Here is a 23,656-nt window from a genome sequence, read left to right on the forward strand (position 1 = left end):
GAAGCTAAAGCTCCAAGATTTTGGCCACCTGATGCAAAGAGCCCACTCATTGGAAAAGAAGTGATGCTGGGAAAGATTGAGGGCAGGAGGAGAAGGGGACCACAGGGGATGAGATGGTTGGATGCCATCACTGACTCAATGGACATACATTTGAGGAAACTCTCAGAGATAGTGAGAGACAGGGTAGCCTGGCATGCTGTAGTCCATGGGGTTGCAAAGATTCGGACATGACTCAGCAACTGAACAACAACAACTCATATAAGTAGTAGTCCATTTGGAGGCTAGCATTATGATTCATGCCATAGCCTATATAGACAAATAAATCCCAAATAGATTAAAAAGCTAGATGAAAACCGTTAAGTAAAGTGAAAGCGTAGATAGGTAAATAATAAATAAATATTCTTAAAATAAAATTTAGAAGAGTATTGTGAGAATCAGTGGACACAAGACCTTCTCATGCAAGACAGGGCATTCCAAAGCCACACCAGAAAGGATAGACGTGTAATCACAGGAAATAATACTCTATTACTATGGTAACAAGTTCTTTTAGGTAAAACGTAGAAAAGTGAAGTGAAGTGAAGTCACTCAGTCATGTCCGACTCTTGGCGACCCCGTGGACTGTAGCCCACCAGGCTCCTTTGTCCATGGGATTCTCCAGGCAAGAAGACTGGAGTGGATTGCCATTTCCTTCTCCAGGGGATCTTCCCAACCCAGGGATCGAACCCAGGTCTCCTGCATTGCAGGCAGATGCTTTAACCTCTGAGCCGCCAGGGAAGCCCAAAATGTAGAAACTGACCATCAAAAGATTAACATCACATTAATCTAGAAGAAAAAGATGAAGAACCTAATAGAAGACTGGACCAAAGATATGAACAGTCAGTTAACAGAAAAAGAAGTGCAAATAGCAATAAACAAATGAGAAAACTACACCATCTGATTAGATGACAGGGAGACTCAAATGAAAACAACAACAGAAAAGAAATGCTTTTGCCCACGAGAGGCAAAGTTTCAAAAGATTGATGTTGTCCGCTGTTACAGAGGGTAGAGAAGCAAACTTGCTTAGACATTGGTGGGAACAGGACTCATTGCTACAGACCCTCGGGAGGGTAATTCAACTTGGCAGTGTTGGTGGTGATGTTCACGCAGTGCTGTGAACGTGGCAGTACTGGTCATCCTATATAATTCCCTAAAATCTGACATGGTCTTCATATAACTGTAACTGCGGTGGAGGTACTGGCATGCCTGTGAAGGTTGTAGTGGTGGTAATGACAACTCTGAGACGTTGGTCTACACGTTACTCTGCACATTTATCAAGGAATTCACAGAGCTTTGCATTAGCGTTGGTGGTGGTATTCACAAGAATCTGTGATGTTTGTTGTGGTCATATCCATATATCTCTGCAGAGCTGGTGGCTGTGGTATTCATGTGACTCTGCAAGGATCTAAGTGGTAGTGTTCGTCTGCCTCTGCAGTGGTGAGCTTGTTATGGGTTATTCTGTGGAGTGGGTGCAGACGGTCTTCACAGAATTCTGCTGTGGTGGACATGATATTCACGTATCTGCAGTGTTGCTGATGGCATTGAAATGATGTCAGACGTTGTTTATGCTGTTCACGCAACCTGCGGTGTTGGTTGTGGTAATCACATAACTCAGTGGTTGTGTTAGTGATAGTCTTCACATAACCTCATCGGTGGCTGTCTATTCTCATAGCTCCCACAGCTCCCATAGCCGTGATGTCGGTCATGGTATCCACACAGCCCTATCGTGGTGGTGGTATTTGCATACAGACAATGTGCCACTGTGACAGGTGCATTCATATGACTTTATGATGTTGCTGATGTTATTTCCATGGCCCTTGGAGGTTGGCCAGGGGTTTGCATTTCACATATCATCATTGTCGAGGCAGAGGTGGTGGATGATCCGGCCACCCAAGATGGCTGTTTTCTTGCTCTCTATACATCCCCTGCTTGACCAGTGCCAGCTATACCTACACCCTACTCACATGACTGACCTTCCCACATCCTTGCCCCCGGCCCCAGCCGGTGATCATTCTAAGCTTGGGTTTAGAGCATCTCCACCATGATACCTTATCAAATGGGCCATTACGGACATGCTCCCCTCCTGGTTTTCCCTGCTAACTGATAGCCAACCTGATGTCAGTTCCCCCTATAACTGGTAACCTCCCTCTCCCCCTAGGAGTGAAGACTACTGCCCTGTTCTGCCCGCTGTCTGCTGCACATGGTGGGTTGTTGCTCCGGGACCTTGCTTCAGACATGTGAGATTCCCCTCATCCATTAAGCCATCGATGTCTCTGTTGCTGACACCAGCTCTTTCTTGGGTCTTGAAGTGGGGCAAGTGCAGGGCTTGCAAGCCTGTAGGACTCAGCCCAACATGTGATATTCAAATAACTGTGTGGCAGAGGTCTTGTATTCACATGACCCCGCATCACTGGGGAAGGTTGTGTTCATGGACACTGCAATTCATCACAGTATTCATAATCCTAAGATGTTATTTTGTCATGGTGTTGGCATAATTGTGTGGCATTGATATTGTTATTCACAGATCTTGCGGGGACAGTGATGGTATAATTCAGATAACACCAGGACTTGGGCATGGAATTCACACAGCTCTACAGTGATGGTCGTGTTGGCATTAACATGGCACTGTGAGGTAGTGATATTCCCATAACTGAGAGAGTAGTCACAGAATTCACATTTTCCGATGGTGGTGTTGGTGGTATCATATAATTCTTCAGTGTTATAAAACGGTCTTCAGTAGCTCTGTGATGGTGGGCATAGTAACTAGCTGACCTGCAGTGGTCATGTCATATTCACACATCTGCAGTGGTGGGCATGGAGGTTTCCATAACTGGAGTGGTGGTAGTAATGGTCTTCACACATTTCAGAGTTATTGACACAACTTTGCCACTTTGGTTGAAGTAATCACTTCACTTTTTAATGCTGCTGGTGATGGTACTCACATAGCTCTGGGATGTGGTTGTGATGTTCACATAACTGTGACAGTGCTGGTCTTGACAATCCTGTAACTCGGCACAGGGGGTCGTGGTCTCCACATATCTTAGTGACGGTGGTCATCATCTAGCCCTGCCGTAGCGACGATGGCATCCACACAAGTCTATAATAGCGATAGTGGTAGTCACGTAATCATGCACTGTTGTTCATCGTTTTCCTGTGACTTGTGACCTCGTTGTAATATACATAACTCTGCAATGTTGGTCATGGTACTCATGTACGTTTGTGATGATGGATGTGGTATTTGCGTAAGTCTTCGAGTTTGGTGGTGGTGGTGGTAGTTATATAACCCTGTGATGCTGGTCTTGATATTCACATGATTCTGTGATATTGTCCCTTTAATCATATGACTCTGCACGGTTGGTGGTCATCTTATTCATATGTCTCTGTGACTCTTCATGGTACCCACTTAACTGATGGAGGTGGTGGTATTTAAATAACTCTGTGAATGTTCAGTGGTTGGAGTAATAGTCACATTTCAGAGACGTTTAAAGATTTGCTTGAGGTTATGTAAGAAGATATGACAGAGCCAGGCTCAAATTCAGGTTTTCTGTATAATTTAAATGCAGTCTTTTCTGTACTACAGCATGAGGTCCCTTCCTGCTATGTCTAAATTTAAAGTCATTAGTATAAAACATCTGTACCTTCAAACTCCCCCGAGGGCTTTGGAACACGAATATTCTATCTCTTCCATTCTAGTTGTTTGTCTGTAGCTCTAACTGTGGCCATATATTCACATATACACATACATTCTCATGTATAAAACTGATAAACTAATTTAGCTACAAACTTAGATGTGAAGTTGAAATTCTGAAAATTTATGTTAAATAATTCAGAAGAGGTCTTTCTGGTAAACCAAAATAAAACACCTTTGGGGATAATCTATTGTTTATTCAAAACCCAAAATGTATTTACAAAATAGTGAAGTGTAAGGTTGGCCAAAATGTTGGTATTATAGTGTTTTCATTCTTTCTTTAAATATTATAAACTTCTGGAAATTTAGTAAAGGACTAGAAATGGGATGTTGGGATGTTGGGTGGTGGTTACATGACAGGTACATGTTTAAATGATCATTGAGTTGTACATTTATGATTTCTGCATTTTATGACATACAAGTTATACCTCAACAAAAGTTTTTGAAGATGTATTGCTAAAGAAAGTGAACTTACTAATGGGTTTCGTGAAAGTTAAGTATAGTGCCAAATGTAAGCACTCAGGGTGTTTTACGATGGGTGTGAGTTGTTACTTCTATAGAAACAGAATGAAGTGTCACCATGAATAAAAAGTTATAATGTGGCTGAAAAAATGTGTGTGGCTCCCCAAAGGACTTTGCTTTGGTTAGGAACTGTCTCTTCATCTTAGTTCTCTGACTCATGACTTACATTTTCTCTCTTTGCAGTATCTGGGGTGCATTGAAGTTCTTCGCTCAATGAGGTCACTTGACTTCAGTACAAGGACGCAAATTACCAGGTAAGCCCTCTTGAAAATGGACTTCTGTGATTTTACTTGAGAAAGGAATGATTTCTGAGGTAAACCACTAGAAATTTCCAGAGGGAAAGTCTTCCCCTTGAGTGCTGGTGACCAGTGACAGGGAGTCAGGACCCACTGTCTCAAGTCTCCCAAGCATTCTTCTATGTTTGTGACATGTATATCTTGACACAAGCTTCCTGAAGAACACTCCTCACTTCCAAACTCTTTTTATAATTAAGTTGCAAACAAGTGGAGTGTTTATGTTTGTTTCTTTAATAAATGAAACTCTAAGACCAGATTGATATTTTAAATCTCTGTTAATTCTTTTTTTTTTTTTTAATCAAGATGTCAAGAGAGGATTTCCAATGGTATACACAGAGAATAAAATGCACAGAGTTGGAAGTAGAAATCTTAATGGGAGTAACAATTTAGAAAGCAGACTGATTCTTTTAAGGCATCAGGGATTTTGAGCAGGTTTATATATTTTAAACCAGATTTTAAACTTTTTGAGGGCCAATTCTGTTTTTAAGCATGTTTTTATAAGAGCCATAGCCTAGTAGAGCTTGTATCTTTAGAAAAATGCCAATTTCAAGTCATCTTGAAGAAGAGAACCAGAAAGCTAAGACTAGGTCTGTGCAATAGCTACATTTCAGAAGGTGGTGAGCTTATATTGCTTTGGCAGTAGTGGCATTGTTTAATTTAAACAGTGACTTCAGAAAATGCCTCAGTTTTATTTCGTTCAAATTTGTCTATTGGATATCTTTGTGTTAGCAAGCCAAAAACTAAAGATTGAGCTTTAGAAAGCAATTATTTATGGTAATTAGCTGCTCAGTAATTTACATACCTCAAATCTACATTTTAAGCATCACAATGAAACTTCTTCTTGCTCATTGAAGAAATTCATGTTCAAAAGAGTTGATGTTCTCCTTCTCTCTCAAGCAACTCAAGACACACTTACCGTGAACACAGTAGTAATCTACACCAAGGGGAGAATCCATCTCCACATATTTGTAGGAAATGGTTTATGGATATTGCTAAGGCAAAAGAATGGTATTTTGAAGTGAGAGCAGTTAGAGTAAAAGTCTGAATGTTTAGTCAATCACTCATTCATCCCAGCTGTAAGAAGGCAGTGCTGTGTCGGGGGTGTGGGCAGAATGCTTAACCACGGACCTACAGACACTGGAACCCCTGACCCTGGTCACCTTCTCATGGGGGGTGGCAGTTGTTTTGTTTTGTATTTTTTTTAACTTCAAAAACCCGAAGTATATTTGATTTACAATGTTGTGTATGGTGCCGTCGTTTTTTAAACAGAATTGTCGACCATTTCTACTGGATTTTCTTTACAGGTCCTAGAACTTCCAAGATAATTTTATGTCACTTTAATTCTTCTGAAATATTTTTCGAGTCTTTACCATGCTGTTCTGCTTTGCCAGACCCCCTGTTTTGGGGGAGAAAGATGCACGTGCAAATGGCCAAGTCCTACTTTTCAGGAATGGAGGTGGGCGTGGGGGCGGGGGGGCAGTAGCAATCCCAGTGTGCTTTTGGATCAAGGTCTAGGCATTCTTTGGGTGCCAAATGGGCAGATAAAATCATAGCAGTGGTAGAAAAAAGCTGTGGAGCAGACATCCAATTCCATTCTATTTAGATTCTAGCAGAGGTGCAGCAATGTAATGGGCCAAGTGAAGTGCCATTCCTCGAGTCAGGAAACTTGGTGCTGTACTTCAATTATATCAGAATTGCCTTGGGTTTATTAGACTTAAAAAAATCAATATATTTATTTTAATTGAAATATAGTTGATTTATGATATCTTGTTAATTTCTGTTATACTGCAAAGTGATTCAGTTATACATACGTATAACTTTTTGAAAACTGTGTTTGTTCTTCTCTGTGATGCTTTTTGTCTTTTGCCTCATTTTTATCATGTGACCTCTGTCTTATTTTGTTACGAGCCAAACAGCACTTGTAGGAAATGGTTTGACAAATCAACATCAGAAAGCAGCCTTCACACCCAGGACGAAAATGCTCAGTGGTGTCCTGTGGATGTGGCGTGATTTATGAGTGTTAAACATACCTGTGATTAAATTCTCCCATCTTGATGTGCTTTATATACGTACTAAAGGCATTCTTGAAAGGTTGTAGGGAAACCTAATGTTGTAGTTAAATTCTATTGTTGTTGTTGTCCCTAAGTCATGTCCAACTCTTGCAAGCTTATGGATTGTAGCCTGCCAGGCTCCTCTGTCCATGGGGATCTCCAGGCAAGAAGACTGTATTGCATTGGCATTTCCTTCTCCAGCGGATCTTCCTGACCCAGGGACTGAACCTGTGTCTCCTGTATTAGCAGGCAGATTCTTTACCACTGAGCCACCTAGAAAGCCCAGCTATATAGTACTATACTGTAAAAGATTCAAAATACCTTTCACACCAATAATATATAAAAAAGCAAACAAAAACCAAATAAAACATTTTAAGTCTTACAGTACAGTACCTTGAAAAGTACAGTAGTACCTGCTTCATCACTGCTGCTGTAATGCTTGCTTCCAGGCATCCTGAACCTGAAATAAAGATACCGCACCTCTGCACTCTAGACAACACTGTAGTAAAGTGCACAAAGCACAGCCACTGGTAGAGAATGCACCCATGTGACAGTGTATGCCACACGTGTGAACTAATTTATGTGATTTGGACATGTGAACCATGTTCACATCTTAGCAAGTTTGCAACTTGAAGGTTTGGGTTTCCCTGATGGCTCAGCTGTAGAGAATCTTCCTGCAGTGCAGGAGATGCATGAGACCTGAGTTTGATTCCTGGGTCGGGAAGATCCCCTGGAGAAGGGCATAGGAACCCACTCCAGTCTTCTTGCTTGGAGAATCCCATGGACAGAGGAGCCTGGCAGGCTACAGTCCATAGCATCACAAAGAGTTGGACATGACTGAAGCGACTGAGCGTGCGCACACACACACACACACACACACACACACACACACAACTTGAAGGATCATATGTGGGGACTTATTGTATTTATGAAAGTCTGCTCAGGGGACAGAGACGTTTGACAGATGAAGAAAAAACTTTTGCACAAGAACTAGTTGGTGATGGACAGGGAAGCCTGTTGTACTGCAGTCCATGCGGTCACAAAGAGTCAGACACAACTGAGCAACAGAACTGAACTGAACTGAGAAGAACTACCTTCCCAGTGTGCCCCTGGTCCCTGCACCTGCATGGCCTTGAAGAGGGTGACTCCCTTGAGTTCTGACCCCACAAGGTGACCCCTCTCAGCACGCCTCCCCACACCCTTATAACTCAGCACTATTAAGGCCATACAGGAACCCCATGGCAGAAGCTGGGCCACCCAAGAGCTTGAGGAAACTGTCCTCTGTTGTTTCCCCCATCACCAGCGCCACCTTATGATCTGTGAAACCTGAAACCCACGTGGAGAACCACCTTTCTCCCTGCATGGATTTCACTGTGCTGTGCAGCCCGGAGGGCCGTGGGGGAGGGTCTCGGCTTGGTTTCACCCTGGGGAAGGTGGGGGGCCTGAAACAGGGAGGACCCAGCTCCCCAGCTGGAAGTCAGTCAGAGACCTACGCTTTCATCTGCATTAAGCCACTAGGTCTTCACATGAGGAGACCGGCAGAATGCTGATGGCCACTGCTGTGGCGACCAGCCACTCTGCCCATGGGGACCACACCCTGTGCCTCGGGGGATGGCTTGGACTGAGTTACTGTACTTCCTGTCAGAGCATGACGTGCCCCATCAGATGGGGTGGACTGGACGGGGTGGCGAGTGTGCTTTTGGTCTGACTCGGGCGAGCAGCCTGTCAGGCCACCCTGCAGGGTGACAGGAAGCGCCCACGTGCCATGATCACAGGAAAAGCAAGGCCTTACTTTCTTTCCCCTTCCCATCGGCTAACTTGATTTACCGTGTTAAATTTGATTTATTATTGGAAATCACCTTAAGCTGTTTTTAGGGCATGGAAGGCTATAAATATATATGCGGTTAGACCCAGAGCGCTCAGCAAGCTGGTCCTTCTCCAACAGTAAGTGTGATGGTCTGACGTGTATTTTTGGTTCTAAAGATCCCAGCTGACCTCCTGCAGTGCTTGGATTCATCCAATAACCATCAAGTTTGCTTTCCACTCAGCCTCACATAGACACATGAACTCAGTGTGCAAGGCTTTGCTACACTTCCTGTAAATGAAGGTGAGGGTGAGTTCCTGTAAATATACAAAATGTTGAGCAGAGACCAACACAAACTGTAGAGAGAAAACAGTTGAATCTAGTTTAGGATTTTTGTCTCCCTTATTTTATTAACCATGCTCTAACCAACAGAGCTAACCGGCCACTTTCCCTTATTTTAAAACTGTCATAGTTCAATGGGCCCTGAAGATGCAGGTTCAGCCCAGACCCTGACCAGCACGGCCCGTGGGCGATATTGCTCCCTAGCACTCCACTTAGCATCAACATGCTGGAGGGCTCTGCTTCAGAGTCCAGGTGTTTTGAAAATTCTCCAGGAATATGTATGAAATCTTTTTGGTTTGAAACCAAACTCAAAATTTGTGTAAGGACAACCTCCTTCTTTGAGGAAGGCATTTCCTTTTGTTCTTTTAAAAAATATATTTTATTTATTTGGCTGCACCAGGTTATAGTTGCGGTACACCAGCCACCAACTCTCAGTCGTGGCATGTGGGATCTAGTTCCCTGACCAGGGATCGAACCCAGGCCCCCTGCATTGGGAACACAGAGTCTTAGCTACTGGACCACTAAGGAAGTCCCTCTTTTTGTTCTGATTCAACCTATCGATGGGGTTCTCTGAAGACTTTTATCATGGATGCTCGCATGAGTTGAAGTTCAGAGTCACCCGGCCACAACTTTCTCACATAGTAAGAGGGGGCAGAGTGTAATGGACACAGGATCAGCCATGAGCTGGTAAGTCAGACTGAACGTTGTGATGTTGGGATCTTTTATGTCCGATGTTTCCCTTAGGGAGTTTGGTTAGATGGTAGATGTGTGACTATGTGGAACTGGTCTGACAGTGCTGGGCACTGTGATGGCTACAGGGCCATGATTTTGAACAAAACAACCAGCATGCCCTGGCGGCCAGAGGGAGACGAGAACCCGCAGACGTGGTGTTAAAGATCGATCGTGGATGCTCCTGATACAGCCTGATACAGTGAGAATGGCGGCCTGGCTTGCAGGGGTCTCTTGTCAATTAGGAGCGTGCAGGGGTCCATCCTCAGCCTGAAAGATGGCTAGCTGGACAACCTCAGTCCAGCTTTTTCTCTCCATCCACCCTCTCTTCCCCGAGTCGACCTGGCAGCCTTGGTAACGCTCGCTTGTCCAGTCACTTCTGGCTTCCAACAGTCTCTCAATGCTCTCAAAAAAAGAAAAAGGCCAAGGTAAAACCTTTCACCACACAGTCCTTCAGCTCCATTAACTCCCCCAGCATCCTCATCTGTGTGCATGCATCCCAGCTGTGGTGTCTCTCCTCACGTGCATGAAGGCCTCCCACCACCGCGTGTCCTCGTTGGACTTCCTGCGAGAGAGGGACCGACCAGGCTGCGGGGCTAGGCATCCTGGCCTCCTCCACCCCCACAATGTCCACCACAGCCCTTTGCCATCTCACATCAAACTTCTGTGTCATGTGGCCATTTCATCACCAGCTCATGGGGGAGTGGCTCAGTGCCCAGGCTGAGGTTTGGGGTAAGGCTACATTTACTAATGAGCTATTTGTGTTGTTTGTAGAAGATTTCCCATCCTCAGGGTGGCGTTCAGCCTGTGAGGAGCTGTGGGGACAGGAGATGGACGCAGAGGAAGAAGGGCAGGTAAGGCGCTATGCAGCTCTGCCTCTGGGAGAACTGTACACGGTCTGGGGATGACCTGGGGTCTGATCACATATCCTGACCAGGAGGAAGCTGGAAACACCCAGGCAGGGAGGGGGTCTGAACATCTTCTGTTCAGCTTTGAGGTGATCGCTTCCTCTTGGACAATAATGGCATGGATCTCACATGCTGCACGAAACGGGCAGGACTTTGATTCTGTAGCTTTCTCACCTTGCAGATCCAGAGGATGAATTTGGAAGGGCCCTGGTAGCTCAGCTGGTCAAGAATCCACCTGCAATGCAGGAGACCCGGGTTTGATTCCTGGGTGGGGAAGATTCCCTGGAGAAGGGATAGGCTACCCACTCCAGTTTTTTGGGGCTTCCCTGGTGGCTCATACGGTAAAGAATCTGCCTGCAATGTGTGAGACCTGGGTTCAGTCACTGGGTTGGGAAGTCCCTGGAGGAGGGAATGGGCTACCACTCCAGTATTCTGGCCTGGAGAATTCCTTGGACAGAGGAGCCTGGCAGGCTACAGTCCATGGGGCCCTAAAGAGTGGCCCACGACTGAGTGACTTTCACTCTTATTTATCTGCAAACACATTATATCAAAGATGTTAAGATGTGCACTTGATACCTGGCAGGTGACATGAAAAACGAGACTGACTTTTGCTCAGGTGCCTTCAGGCTCTGGGATCTTATCTCGCCAATTAGATTCCTCCTCTATCATATTGGAGAATTCCTTTTTCGCTACAAAAGAAACACGGCTAATGTCGATTTAAGTTCAACATGCCAGGAAAAGGAAGAAATCTGTAAAAATCTTTCCCGAGGCTGGTTGACGCTCAGAATTAGAAAGGGGAGCAGTGGGTGTGAACAGCCTGCCTGCCCATCCCTGTGTACATCCTGCCGGCACAGGATGGCTAACTTATGATTTCAGCCTTACAGCTCGCTCTAAATTTATTTGTTCTGAACACGTTTCTCAGGCTGAGCCTTTCGAAGACTTCCACCCCCAGAGGGGCGAGGCCTGGCAGGGAGGGAGTTAGTGTTTTCTCAGTTTAGAATTCTTTTTGAAAACACCAGCTTGCCTCCGTGCAAACGCATCCGGGCTTTGGAGTAGCGGGCTGAGTCCTTCCGCTTTACTTCTACGTTGTTACTGAGGGCTTCACCACCAACCGAAGTAGTTTTGTGCTTTGCGCCTCATTCGTCATTATTTGCGTCCGAGAATGTGATAGATGGGGGTGTGTGCATCACAGGTGCCCCAAAAAGCCACGACTAGGGAAAGAGGGCCAAAGTCACGAGGCAGTGGGTCTGGTGACAGCAAGCGTATAAAAAGTACCACAGGAATACGGAAGAGGCTTGGACGAATCTTGGAGGACTTCCTGGGGAAGGAAGCGTTTAACCTCGCGGTGAATTTCCCTGACCACATGGCAGACCGGAAGAAAGCATGAACCTGAGGCAACTGCTTCCACTTGGGCCCCTCAAGATTTCTACCTGTCTACCTCTGGGCAGTAATGCTAATACCCGCCAGAGGGTGGGGCCTGAGTCGGATACAGTGAAGGGACACAGGCACACCCTGCACCTGGCCGAAGCCTGGGCCCAAGCCCGGCTGCCTTTAGGACAGAAAGAGAGTTCCCGGGCTGAGGGACATAGGTATCTGCTTTCTGATTGGCCGCAGTTCGGTGTTCCATCTCTGCTTGCTAATATATGTTGATGCATTCACCCACTTTGTGAGGAATAAATGAGAGGTTACAACATCTGCCACAAGCTGTATACAGGTAAAGTCTCAAGGCCATTCCATTGACCAAACCCACACAAGTGCCTTCATCTGTCCCCTAGCAGACCCTGAGGCTTAGCGTGAGGAGCCTACTGGGGAGGGTGTTGCAGGGAGCAGAGGGTGGGAATGGGCCACCGGCGCTGGCGAAGCTCCTATCAGAGCAGTGGAGGCTGACTCTGGTCCTGGAGGGAGCATAGCCATTTTTATGAGGACGTCCATGGAGCCCAGAGTGGACAGGGGGCTGCAAAATGACAGCTCTCGCTGAAGACTCACAGCATCACTTGGTCCCCGTGCTTGTCTCTCTGAATCCTCTCCAAATCCAAATTTTTCTCTTGGGGCTCTCTGAGCAGCCACCCTAGCCTGATCTTTGGACAGCAGTCTCCTGACCCAAGCAGCAGAGCCTTAGTTACAGGTGGGGTTCCTGACCTAGCAGGTGAGTAAAGGGATCTGTAGGTACCAGCTCATAATTACCTCTCACGGAGAGGAGCATCCTAGGTTCTCATTACTTCTCAGGATTGGCGCCTCACCTGTGGAACAGGGATGGAATCCCTACAAGCAGGCTTGTTTAGAGTCTTAAACCTACAAAGTGCTGGGGCTGCACCTGGTTTGCCAGGTTACACATAGTAGGTGTTCAGCAGATCTGGATAGGGTCTTTATCATGGATTCAATTTTGCAGTTTACTCACTCTTTCCAAATTTCTGTATATGATAATATCAACTATTATTGACATTATTCTAATTATCAATATCAACCAGTTCCATTCAGGGACGGTTTTCTAGCTGAAAAAAAAAACCACTGGACAACAAACTAAAGTTACTGAAAAGGGTGAAATTTTTGGTAATGTAGCATTGGTTTTCACTTACGCCAATATTATCTGGTATTTCATTCTATCTTCTCACTTTGCTGATTGCTGCTGCTGCTGATAATAATAATACCAACACTATTATTGAATACTTACCATATTGCTCTAAACGTGTCATTCATTCATTCAACAAATTTTTATTGATCACATGTTGTGTTTAGTCACTACTTAGATATTAGGAACAGGACACTAAATAAAAGCTAAACTTCTATTGCAGGGAGAGAGAATAAGCACATAGATATATCAAAAGACGGGTGAACTTATAGTTTTCTTAGTTGAAAATAGTCGAATGTCAGCAGTTTTGTGTTGTTTGGCATAACAATTTCAGATAGCAATGAGAGCATGTGGTGTCTTCTCTCAGGATCCCCGGGAGGTGGACTGTGTACATTTTGGAGATGAGGAAACCGAGGATCAGAATGTTTACAAAAACTGTCAAAGATCACAGTGCCAGGAAGTGGCAAATTTGAGACTGGAACCAGAGCAAGTCTGAATCTAGAGTCAGGAGTCACCCACTGCTACTTGAACAAGAGAGTTGCATCCTTAGGGAAGCCACAAATGCTGGCAAACTCCAGACATACCCTGGGCAGGGGGGCACCATTGGCAGATGGAAATTGCTTGTTAATTAAAAACTCCTTTCCCAAACGCAGTGACATGATGGCCTCGAGCAGGCCATGGAGAAAATGAGGAATTGCAGTCTGGTTGGGATGAATGGGACAAATACACGTAAGGAAAAGGGTTAGCTGTGGGGCAGAGTGGGCTCTTGCCTTCTACTTGCTTTATTTATCCTGGGAATGCTTGTCCTGTGCTTCAGCAACTCTTCATTGAATGTCACTAAATTATAGAAGTAAATATAATACAAGTGTTGTTTTTTTTAAAAAAAACTTTTTGTATGAATAGTTTGTAGGAAGGATGAGACCCTCGCCACCTTAACTAGCTCAAAGTGAGTAGGGTAGGTTAGAATGGGGAGAGGTGGGGCGGAAAGGGGGTGATTGAGAGGTAATAGGATAGATGAGTTGAGGAGGGGTGGCTAGGTAGGGGTTTTGGAATGGGAAAGGCTGAGTAGGGGTGGGGAGAGATGGGGTGGGCTGGGTAAGGTGGAGGGGCCTGGGTGGAAAGGATGAGATGCCATCTTTCCGTCCAAAGGGTTTTAAGTGAGTCATCTTTTCTCACCTTGACCTGGGATAAAATAGAATCAAGATTGCTGGGAGAAATATCAATAACCTCAGATATGCAGATAACACCACCCTTATGACAGAAAGTGAAGAAGAACTAAAGAGCCTCTTGATGAAAGTGAAAGAGGAGAGTGAAAAAGTTGGCTTAAAGCTCAACATTCAAAAAACAAAGATCATGGCATCCGGTCCCATCACTTCATGGCAAATAGATGGAGAAACAGTGGAAACAGTAGCAGACTTTATTATTTTTTTTGGCTCCAAAATCACTGCAGATGGTGACTGCAGCCATGAAATTTAAAGACGCTTACTCCTTGGAAGAAAAGTTACAACCAACCTAGACAGCATATTAAAAAGCAGAGTCATTACTTTGCCAACAAAGGGTCCGTCTAGTCAAGGCTATGATTTTACCAGTAGTCATGTATGGATGTGAGAGTTGGACTAAAAAGAAAGCTGAATGTCGAAGAATTGATGCTTTTGAACTGTGGTGTTGGAGAAGACTCTTGAAAGTCCCTTAGGCTGCAAGGAGATCCAACCAGTCCATCCTAAATGAAATCAGTCCTGAATGTTCATTGGAAGGACTGATTTTGAAGCTGAAGCTCTAATACTTTGGCCACCTGATGTGAAGAACTGACTCATTTGAAAAGACCCTGATGCTGGGAAAGATTGAAGGTGAGAGAAGAAGGGGATGACAGAGAATGAGATGGTTGGATGGCATCACCGACTCAGTGGACATGAGTTTGAGTAAACTTCGTGGCTTTGTGATGGAGGGAGGCCTGGCATGTTGCAGCCCATGGGGTCGCAAAGACTCAGACACCACTGAGCTACTGAACTGAACTGAGTCTGATTCTTGTTTTGTTTTTTTCTTTTTTCCCAACTGGAAAATACATTATTCTACTTCCTCATTTCTACTTTGATTTCAGACACTGGTTAACACTTTGTCAGGATGACCCTATCACCGTAATTTTCTGACAAGCTGCTTAGAAGATCAGCTTCAAGTTAAGTAGCTGTCTCTTCCAGTGAGGGTATAGTGCCCAAGGGCATAAAAACCTCCAACCATGGGATCTGTTCTTGGGAACCTGGGTGGAGAGATCTTTCTACGGACAGTCTGCTGGGTGGGAGTGTCAGTGTCAACTAGGCTTGCAGGGCATGCGCTTGGACAGCCAGTTGGCTGTACACATGAGCCAGGATCTCATGGGATGTGGGGCTAGGAAGGGTGCGTGGCTAGAATAAGTTCAGATGTCATTGAAACACAGAGAAAGGGGTTAGACACAGTGTCTAAGAGTTTAACACTTAACTAGTCGAGGACTTGGCAGATCCTCATGTGCAAAGCCTCGAGTTATTGTTGTTGTTGTTTTTTTTTTTTTGGTTGCTTATTTACTTCTTTAGCAACTAGCTTTGTCTCCTGGTGAAACGTTTATTTAGTAAAGATGTATCACTCTTTGAAGGGAAGACAGAGAAAACAGGAAAATCGCCAGTTACCATAATCTCCTCCTATGGAGAGAATTCTGCTGCAGTCGGTTGGGGCGAGGCCTGGGTGATATCCAGGGTGGCCTGATAATATCTCTGGATGACAGCAATAGGAACAGAAGATCTTTTTCTCTTCTTTACCATATCACACGACTTGGAAAGGACTCTTCACCTAACCCGGGCTCCGCTGTACTCTGGATTTCTTGAAGAATCTAGCAAGCTGGAATAGAGGGGCCACACAGATATGGTCTGACCTGGGACAGGGTCCCCAGAGATTTAACGACACATACAAGTATCATCTCATTTTCCAGAGTAGTGGTTCTCAAACTCAAACATACATCAAAATTACCTGGAAAGTTCGTCACCGCAGATAGTGGGACCTCACCCTCAGAGTTTCTGATGCAGTAGGTCTGGGGTGGGGGTTGAAAATGTGTATTTCTACCAAGTTTTCAGGGGCAGATGCTGATGCTGCTAGCTCAGGTACCACATTTTGAGAAGCAACGTTCCAGAGTTCTATTTTTCACTTCTGAACCATTTGCAACTACCATCTATGAAACCACAGCTTTGAAAATAGGTCTATTTATTTTTTTCCAGTGTTTCCACTCGTCCAAAAATTTTTAAAATGGAGAGCATTCTTGAGTTCATGGTTTAGAATGGTTTAAATAGAATCCATAAGATGCATGTGTAGCATTCATTCCATACTCTCCTTAAGGACCATCTGGTATAGTGTATATTTATAATCCTCATGCCAGAAGCACATTTGTGTAAGAATGTACCCCCTTGATTGCTCCTTTTCTGTCTCTTTCTCTGAGTCCACTTACCCCCAAATATATCATTCCATAAGGAACTTTTTGCTCCTTGCAGAGAGAAGCTAGTGTTGCAGGTTCTGGAGTCAGATTGTCTGGGCTTATATTAGGCTGAGTAACTTTCCAGCTTGTGATCTTGTGCAAATAGCTTATGTTCTCTGTGTCTCAGTTTCTCTGTCTTTAAAATGGGAATCATCATGGTGCCTCTTTCAAAGGATTGAGAAGAAATTGCGTTGATATCTGGAAAGCACTTAACATGTTGTCCTGTACATGGAAGGGCTTAAGGTGCCTTAAGCGCCTACTGATATTTTCATTTTTATTATATCCCCTCTTTGTTGGTAATCTCAGTGTTTTAAATAACACTTCTAGGTATATAAGCCACAAATCTGTATCTGTACCTCTGGATCTTTCCTTAGGTACAGCCCTGTATTTTTAGCAACTGATGGACCTGTGTCTTCTTGCTCAGCAAGTTGCCAGGTCCTAAGCAACCTATCTCTGACTCTCTGTTCTGTTTCTGTCTCTCCATTCTCATCTCTGTTACCATAGTTGGGTCCAGCTCACAACTCCCTGAATGTTTGTCACAACTGCAACCTATGCATTCTCTCAAAGTAGGAACCAGGGAGTCAGTCTAATGTCATCTCTCTTACCTGTACAGTTACCAATGCTGTGGGTTATCCTTTGGAAGCCTCCCTAGTAATTGCTCTCCTTTTTTCTACTCTCTCTCTCCTTCAGTTTTATTTGTATTTGCTAATCCATTAATGTGCCTAAAACATATTACTTCCTGTTAAGTTTCATTGTCTTACCCACTACCTGCAGAATACAGTGAAAAAAAAAATTTAACTTAATATTCAATGTTCTATTTGAGCTGCCCCATCCTACCTTTCCAAATATATTTCTTATACTCCCCATTATGCTTCCTTTGCACAACCATACCAACCTACACACTGCTCCATTCTCCTGGTCCACTATGACACCTTGAAGTGAAATATTCAGCTATAAGAAGTATTCACTTTTACCCTGAGCTGTAAGACCACTTTGTCTGAATTGCTTTGTAGGCTTTTACCTTATGCACATTGTATTAGACTTTTAAAGACACAGGCCATGTTTCATCTACTCAAATATCATCTCCTATATATAAAACACTTCCTTTTTTTATAACCACTAAAAAATCGCTGTCAATTAAAATATGACGCAATGCTTTCACATCACTTAGATTCAATTTACATATATTGAAAAAGCTATTTTGGATATTTTGCAGACACAGATATATATCATTGTAATACTTGTACATTTGTTAGAAGGAAAATATAAGTAATATGAAAAAGATGTTCCTAGAAGTTTCTTCTAATTCAGAGTCTGAATAAAGTGAATCATTTTTTTGACTCCAAGTCTTGTTGTCTATGTTTTTCTAAATTTTATTGTCCTTTAGGTTATTTCAAAAGCATTAGAAGGCAATAAAATTAGAATCAGGAAAAGAATAGAAAACAACTTTGAAACTGAAAAGGTAGTTTTTAAAAGGCACTAAAATTGATAAACTACTACTTAGCTTGGTCAAGGAAAGAGAGAGAAAATTCAAATTACCAATAACAGGAAGGAAGGAGGAACATTACTACAGATACTACAGATACTGCCACGATGGGAAGGGAATATTATGAACAATTTTATATCAACAAATTGAATAACTTAGATAAAATGGTACAACTACCAAAGAGGCTTAAGGGAACAATAGATAAACATAATAGGTCTGTATCTATTAAAGAAATTAAATACATGGTAAAAGCAATAAGCAAATCTTTCCATAGAGAAAACTCCAGGGACACATGATTCCATTGGTAATTTCTACCAAACATTAATGTTTAAACAATAAATATAGCTTATTGTTATCTTTTTGATACATTGTACATATATGATACATTGTACATTGGAGGGGTTATCTAAGGCTTGTAAGGTTGGCTCAACATTTTAAAAAATCAGTGTAATTACACATATCAGCAGACTGAAAAAGAAAAAGAAAAATGAAAATCTCAATAGATGCAGAAAAGCCTTTGATGAAATTTAAGACACATTCATGATAAAAACTCAGCACACTACCAATAGAAGGAAACTTCCTTAATCTGATAAGACATCCACAAAAACCCTATAACCCATACCACAATTAGTGATGAAAAATTAAATATTTTCCCTCTAATATCAGGAACAAGACAGGAATGTCTACTTTCACAGCTCTTATATAACATTGTACTAGAGCTTTTAGTAAGATAGTAAAGAAGGAAAAGGAAAAACCATACAAATTAGACAGGAAGAAATAAAGCTGCCTTTACTTGCAGCTTTCATAGAAATTTCTGAAGACTCTATACATAAAAGTTACTAGAACTAATAAGTGAGTTTAGCAAATTTGCAGAATACAATTGGTATAAATATCAGTTGTATCCTGTATTTTTACATACTAACAAGAATGAGTTGAAAACTGAAATTTAAAAAGAACCATTTACAATAGCACAAGACATGAAATAGTGTTAAATTAACAAAATATGTGTTAGATTTATATGCAAAAACTTCTAACCATTGATGAGATAAATTTTAAACGATCTAAATAAGTGGAGAAATGTACTGTGTTCATGGTTTGGAAGACAGAATGGTTAAAATACCAGATCTTTATATATAGTCACTCAGTATATTTTAATATAATTCTAATCAAAATCTCAGTAACATCTCTGTAGAGAGCAATAGGCTGATTCTTCAGTATATATAGGATAATCAAAGACCTAGAATAGTCAAAACAATTTTGAAAAAGCCGTACAAAGAGAATTTGCACAAATTTGCAGTAACCAATATAGTACAATGTTAGCATAAGGACACAAGGACAGACATGTAGAGTTCAGAAACATATGCACCAATATGGTCAATTTATTTTTGAAAAAGGTGTCAAGGTAACTCAATGGAGAAAGCATAGGCTTTTCAATAATGCTGCTGAGACAACTGCATATCTACATGCAAAAACCAAGAACAACAAAAACAACAATGGCCTTCTATCACCATTTACAGCAAACTTCCTCACCAAGTGGAATTGTTGAATCACATGGTAGTTCTCACAGTCATGTCCATTGAGTCAACGATGCCATCCAATCATCTCACCAAACTCCCGGAGATAGTGGAGAACAGGTAAGCCTGATGTGCTGCAGTCCACGTGGTCTCAAAGAGTCACACGCTACTGAGCAACTGAACTATAATGACATGGTAGTTCTATTTTTAATTTTTTGAGGAATCTCCACACTGGTTTCCATAGTGATTGAACTAATTCACATTTCCAGCAACAGTGCACGAGGATTCCCTTTCTCCACATTCTCAAAAACTCTTACCTTTTCTGTTTCTGATAAGAGCCACTCTAACAGGTTGGCACCTGATATCTTATTTTGGTTTTGATTTGCACTGCTCTAATGATAAGTACTGTTGATCACCGTTTTCTGTCCCTATTGGCCATTTGTATGTCTTTTTTGAAAAATGTCCATTCAATTCCTCGTTCCATTTTTTAATTGTACTGGGTTTTTTTTGGCTATTGAGTTGTGTGAGTGCTTCATATATTTTAGATACTAACCTTTTGTCAGATAGATGGTTTGCAAATATTTTCTCCCATTCTGTATTCTGCCTTTTCATTTCGTTGATGGTTTCTTTTGCTGTGCAGAAGCTTTTTAGTTTGAGGTAGTCCCACTTGTTTACTTTTGCTTTTGTTACCTTTTATTTTGGTGTCAAACCCAAAAAATCATTGGCAAGACCTATGTCAAGGAGCTTATCTTCTGTTTTTTTTTTTTCTTTTAGGAAATTCAGGTCTTATGCACAAACCTTTATTTTTTTGTATTGTGTGAGATGGTCCAATTTCATTCTTTTACATGTGACTGTCCAGTTTTCCCAACACCATTTATTGAATATGTTTTCCTTATTGTATATTCTTGGCTCCTTTGTTGTAAATCGATTGACTATATATGAATGGGTTCGTTTCTATGCTATCCATTCCATTTTTATGACTATGGCTTGGAAATCAGGACATGTTATGCTTCCAGTCTGTTCTTTCTGAAGATTGCTCTGGGAACTCTGGGTGTGTCATGGTTCCATACAAAGTTTAAGATTGTTCTTTTTCCGTGAGAAATGCTACTGGAATTTTGATAGAAATTGCATTGAATCTGTATAATGCTTTTGATAGTATAGATATTTTAATAGTATTAATTCCTTCAGTCCATGAGCATAGAATATCTTTTCATTTACTTATGTCTTCTTTGATTACTTTCTTCAGTGTCTTACAGTTTTCAGTGTACAGATCTTGCACCTTCTTGGTTAAATTTATTCATACCTATTTTATTCTTTTTTATGCAATTGTAAATGGGATTGTTTTCTTAATTTCTTTCTGATAGTTCGTTGTGATTTTTGTGTATTGATTTTGTTTCCTACAGCTTTACTGAATCTGTTTATTAGTTCTAACAGCTTTGGTTTTTTTTTTGGTGGAGTCTTTAGAGTTTTCTATACATAATATGTCACTTGCAAATAGAGACAGTTTTACTTCTTCCTTTCCAATCCAATTTGGATGCTTTTTATATCCTTTTCTTGCCTAATTGCTCTGGTTTGAGCTTCCGGTACTATGTGGTATAAAAGTAGTGAGAATGGGCATCCTTGTCTTGTTCCTGATCTTGGAGCTTCAGGCTTTCACAGTTAAGTATTATGTTAGCTGTGAGCTTGTTGCATATGTCTTTTATTATGTTGAGGTATTTTTATTTTTTTGGTGAGAATTTGTTGAGAGTTTTTGTCGTAATTGGATATTGAATATTGTCAAATGCTTTTTCTATGTCTACTGATATGAACATTATAATTTTTATCATTCTTTTTCTTAATGTGTATCACACTGATTAATTTGCAGATGTTGAACCATCCTTATATCTCTAGAGTAACTCCCACTTGATCATGATGTATATGCTCCTTTTAATGGTTGTTGAATTTAGTTTGCTAATATCATGCTGAGGATTTTTGCATCTATGTTCATCAGGGATACTGGCCTAGGCTTGCTTTTCTTATGTTGTCCTGGTCTAGTTTTGGTGTCTGGACAATGCTGGCCTCATAAGATGAGTTTGAAACTTTCCTCTCCTCTCCTGTTTTTTGGAAAACTTTGAAAAGAATCAGTTTTAATTCTTCTTTAAATATTTTAAAGCTGATTCATTACATCTGAGAGTTGAAATGTGGTATTTTAAAATATTTAACAGTGTTGAGTTTATGGGTAAGAGTTTACATTGCTTCCATACACTCCAATGAAGCCATCTGATCCTGGGATTTTCTGTTAGAAGTTTTTGTTTTTTTCATTTTTATTGGAGTATAGTTGCTTTGTTGTGTTAGTTTCTGCTGTACAGCAAAGTGAATCAGCTATATGTATCCATGCTGCTGCTGCTGCTGCTGCTAAGTCGCTTCAGTCGTGTCCGACTCTGTGCGACCCCATAGACGGCAGCCCACTAGGCTCCTCTCTCTCTGGGATTCTCCAGGCAAGAACGCTGGAGTGGGTTGCCATTTCCTTCTCCAATGCATGAAAGTGAAGAGCGAAAGTGAAGTCGCTCAGTCATGCCCGACTCTTAGTGACCCCATGGAGTGCTGTATATCCCCTCTTTTTCAGGTTTCCTTCCCATTTAGGTCACCACAGAGCACCGACTGCAGTCCCCTGTGCTAGACAGTAGGTTCTCATTAGTTACCTATTTCATACATAATAGTGTATATATGTCAATCCCAATCTCCCAGTTCATTCCATCTTTCTTCCCCCTTTGGTGTGTTGGGAAGTTTTAAATTACTGATTCTATATTACTAATGGTCTGCTCAACAAAATCTTCTTACATGCAATAATATTGATAAATCTCAAAAGCACTGTGCTGAGTGAAAGAAGTCAGACACAAAAGGCTACATGCTGTATGATTTATTTGTGTAATAGTCTGGAAAAGGTGAAGTTAAAAGCAGAGTTCAGCTCCCTAGTTGCCAAGGTCTGGAGGAGGGAGAAAAGGAATGACCACAGAAGGGGCATATGGACCCCTTTCAGGGATAATGAAAATAGTCTATCTCTTGATTTTATTATGATTACATAAGTGTACATACTTTTCAAAATTCATAGAACTGAACATCTAAAAGAGTGAATTTTACCTTATGTGAATTTTATTTCAAGCGACCTGTCTTTCCACTATTGTCTTAAATTTTTTTTGTCTTGAAACTTTTTTTTTTCAGACTAATGATATTCATTCTGCAAATTGTGTTGCATTTATGCAGCCAATGGTAACTACATCATAAATGCTGCCTGGCCCACAGAAGTTTCAGAAACATTAAAATACAAAAAAAAATGTGCTTCTTAGAATCAATGCATTGGGATTCCTTCTCTTCCCTAGGGAAGGGAACCCTTTAGGCTTCCAAGACCCTTCATGGCATAATTGGAGACTGGCTTTTCCTTACACTTCACAATCTTTGGTTAATAGTTATTGAGTCATTTAATGCTTTTTACATCAGAGAGGCTTCTTAAACCTGAACTAATAGGTAGGGAATTTTGTGCCTTGGGAGACAAAGGGAATACACAAATAATAATCAGGCATAAGATTTTCATGAAATAACTCTATTCTGTGGATCAAAATGTATCCGTTGTTTTCTGAGTATAAAAGTAACACCAAAAGTTAATGTATGTCTATTGGTACAACATTGGAGTGCATAGAAGCAGTATAATCTCCTACCCATAAACCCAACACTGTTAAATATTTTAAAATACCACATTTCAACTTTCAGATGCACTCTTTTCACATATTAACATCTCTGAAATATGGGTACATTTATACTGAGTCATATCTTAACCTCTTTCAGTTCAGTGGACTGAACTTGTATCAGTTCAGTTCAGTTGCTCAGTCGGGTCCAACTCTGCGATCCCATGGAGAGCAGCATGCGAGGCCTCCCTGTCCATCACCAACTCCTGGAGTTTACTAAAATTCATGTCCACTGAGTCAGTGATGCCATCCAACCATCTCATCCTCTGTCGTCCCCTTCTCCTCCAACCTTCAATCTTTCCCAGCATCAGGATCTTTTCCAATGAGTCCGTTCTTCGCATCAGGTGGCCAAAATATTGAAGTTTCAGCTTCAGCATCAGTCCTTCCAATGAATATTCGGGACTGATCTCTTTTAGGATGGACTGGTTGGATCTTCTTGCAGTCCAAGGGACTCTCAAGAGTCTTCTCCAACACCACAGTTCAAAAGCATCAATTC

General features: G+C 41.9%; 1 protein-coding gene across 2 annotated transcripts in view; it reads left to right on the forward strand.

Annotated features, from left to right (window-relative positions):
* SHC3 (SHC adaptor protein 3) overlaps positions 1-23,656 on the forward strand; it is a 186,882-nt gene that overhangs the window by 52,080 nt on the left and 111,146 nt on the right. For both annotated transcript variants that reach the window (XM_018052523.1, XM_018052522.1), the window contains exon 2: positions 4,430-4,500. In XM_018052523.1, the coding sequence (XP_017908012.1) occupies positions 4,430-4,500 (71 nt within the window). The remainder of the gene's footprint in view (positions 1-4,429; positions 4,501-23,656) is intronic.

This window comes from Capra hircus, chromosome 8 (genome assembly GCF_001704415.2).
Source record: "Capra hircus breed San Clemente chromosome 8, ASM170441v1, whole genome shotgun sequence".
Lineage (NCBI taxonomy): Eukaryota > Metazoa > Chordata > Mammalia > Artiodactyla > Bovidae > Capra > Capra hircus.